The sequence below is a fragment of the Branchiostoma floridae genome, chromosome 3 (genome assembly GCF_000003815.2).
Source record: "Branchiostoma floridae strain S238N-H82 chromosome 3, Bfl_VNyyK, whole genome shotgun sequence".
NCBI lineage: Eukaryota > Metazoa > Chordata > Leptocardii > Amphioxiformes > Branchiostomatidae > Branchiostoma > Branchiostoma floridae.
Genome location: NC_049981.1, coordinates 34,212,235 through 34,213,973, shown reverse-complemented (window position 1 = coordinate 34,213,973; position 1,739 = coordinate 34,212,235). Strand labels below are relative to the sequence as shown.

Genomic DNA, 1,739 nt, shown 5'->3' with positions numbered 1-1,739 from the left:
GCCGCCGCCACCCGGCGGACTGGACGTGCTGATTGTGCAAAATTATGTAACGTTGACGGCTAGAAGAAGCAAGCTTTATTAAGAAATACAGAAAACAGATTCTTATCACAATCCGAGTAGATTCATGTATATTATATTTCTGCCAATATATAACAGATTTTGGCACTGCAGTTCGGTAGGTATCAGCTGTCTTGTTGTGAAAGTATCAGACCCCGCTAAACAAATTCTGAAAACAAACATGGCCGCCGGCCCGTAGTCTCATGCGTTTTCTGACGATTTCTTCATTCCAGGGCCATATGTAGATTATTTTGTGGCAAAACATAGCGACCTGTCATGTTTACTCATCAAAACATACTGTATTTCAGTAGATTATACACTCCTTCGTGTGTTTTCCGGTGTTTAACTGTGTTTTCCTCTGTTTTCCGGTAAAAAGGCTGACCGGGATTCGACTATGATCACAGGTCGTTGGACCGTCGCACAATATTCGGTGTAAAGGGGTACCAAAAAGAAGTGTAAATAATATATTATAGGTTTTTCTTCTCTATTTCGTTCATATTATTCAATAACTATTTACCATTATAAGATTTCACGACATGAATATTCTATATTGTATAGGGGTCCTATGCGACTGCATCTAACTATTTAGTCCAGTCTGTTCTATCCCTCAATCTTTTTGGAACAACCTCATAAGTGACCAAAATGGAGACCACCATCAGTGAAAATCCGCCGGTACAGCTAAAATCCCTCCCAAACTTCCGTCCCGTCGTGTCAGGTCGGCTGTATCGTTCCTCCCGCCCAGATTTAATCACAGAGCAGGATTACGAGACAGTCCAGAGGCTGGGGTTACGCTGCATCGTCGATTTTCGCTCGGTAGGAGAGTACCGATCCTTCAAAGGGAAGACCAAGTTCGTGGACGAAGACTTCCGGGTTGTGAAAGTCAAGCCACCCACGCGATGGGGCAGCTCGAACGGTTTACGGTACCGGTACTACAGCGACGGGAGTCAGGAGAAACCGAAGACCAACGGAGATGTCAAGTCTAGGGGCTTTCATTACTTTATCAACTTCTTCACCATGCAGTACATCTGGAACGTCTTTACACGGGTCCCATGGTAACTACTAAGTACACCTCAGTCATAAATTGATATTATAATTGTTCAGGCTATAAAGCAGCAGTTTTTACTATCAAGATCAAGGAACCAATAAATTAGAAACACGTGGGTAAATTTGCCATGTGTCAGTTTACTTTAGATTTTCCATGTATCAAAATCTAACAAAACTTAAACGTGGTCATGATGGTGTTGTTTTAGAATATGGAACTACTAGATAATAACATATTCCTCTCAATTATATCTATGTTGAACGTACTTGCATTTAGCCCTTGGGCATTAAACTCGAGCTGTATTTGCAATAGACTCATTGTTTTTGAGATGTTGCTAAAGTACGAACGACCATTGGGACAAAACCTGTTTTAGCGAAGGAGCTGTGTGCTCACAGCGAAGGGGCTGCATGCTCGGCGAAGGAGCTGTGTGCTCACAGCGAAGGGGCTGCATGCTCGGCGAAGGAGCTGTGTGCTGACAGCAAATGGGCTGTGTGCTCAGCGACGTACCTGTGTGCTCGGGGAAGGAGCTGTGTGCTCACAGCAAAGGGGCTGCATGCTCGGCAAAGGATCTGTGTGCTCACAGCAAAGGGCTGTGTGCACCAGGCTGAAGTTGGCCGCCGATTGGTAGCCGCCAATCCAG

The 1,739-nt window shown here is 44.6% G+C and overlaps 1 protein-coding gene across 1 annotated transcript in view; it reads left to right on the top strand.

The window, feature by feature from the left end:
* Window positions 1-630: 630 nt before the first annotated feature.
* Window positions 631-1,739, top strand: part of LOC118411904 — a 6,248-nt gene continuing 5,139 nt past the window's right edge. The window contains exon 1 of the mRNA XM_035814396.1: window positions 631-1,109. Coding sequence (XP_035670289.1) covers window positions 700-1,109 — 410 coding nt within the window. The 5' untranslated portion in view covers window positions 631-699. The remainder of the gene's footprint in view (window positions 1,110-1,739) is intronic.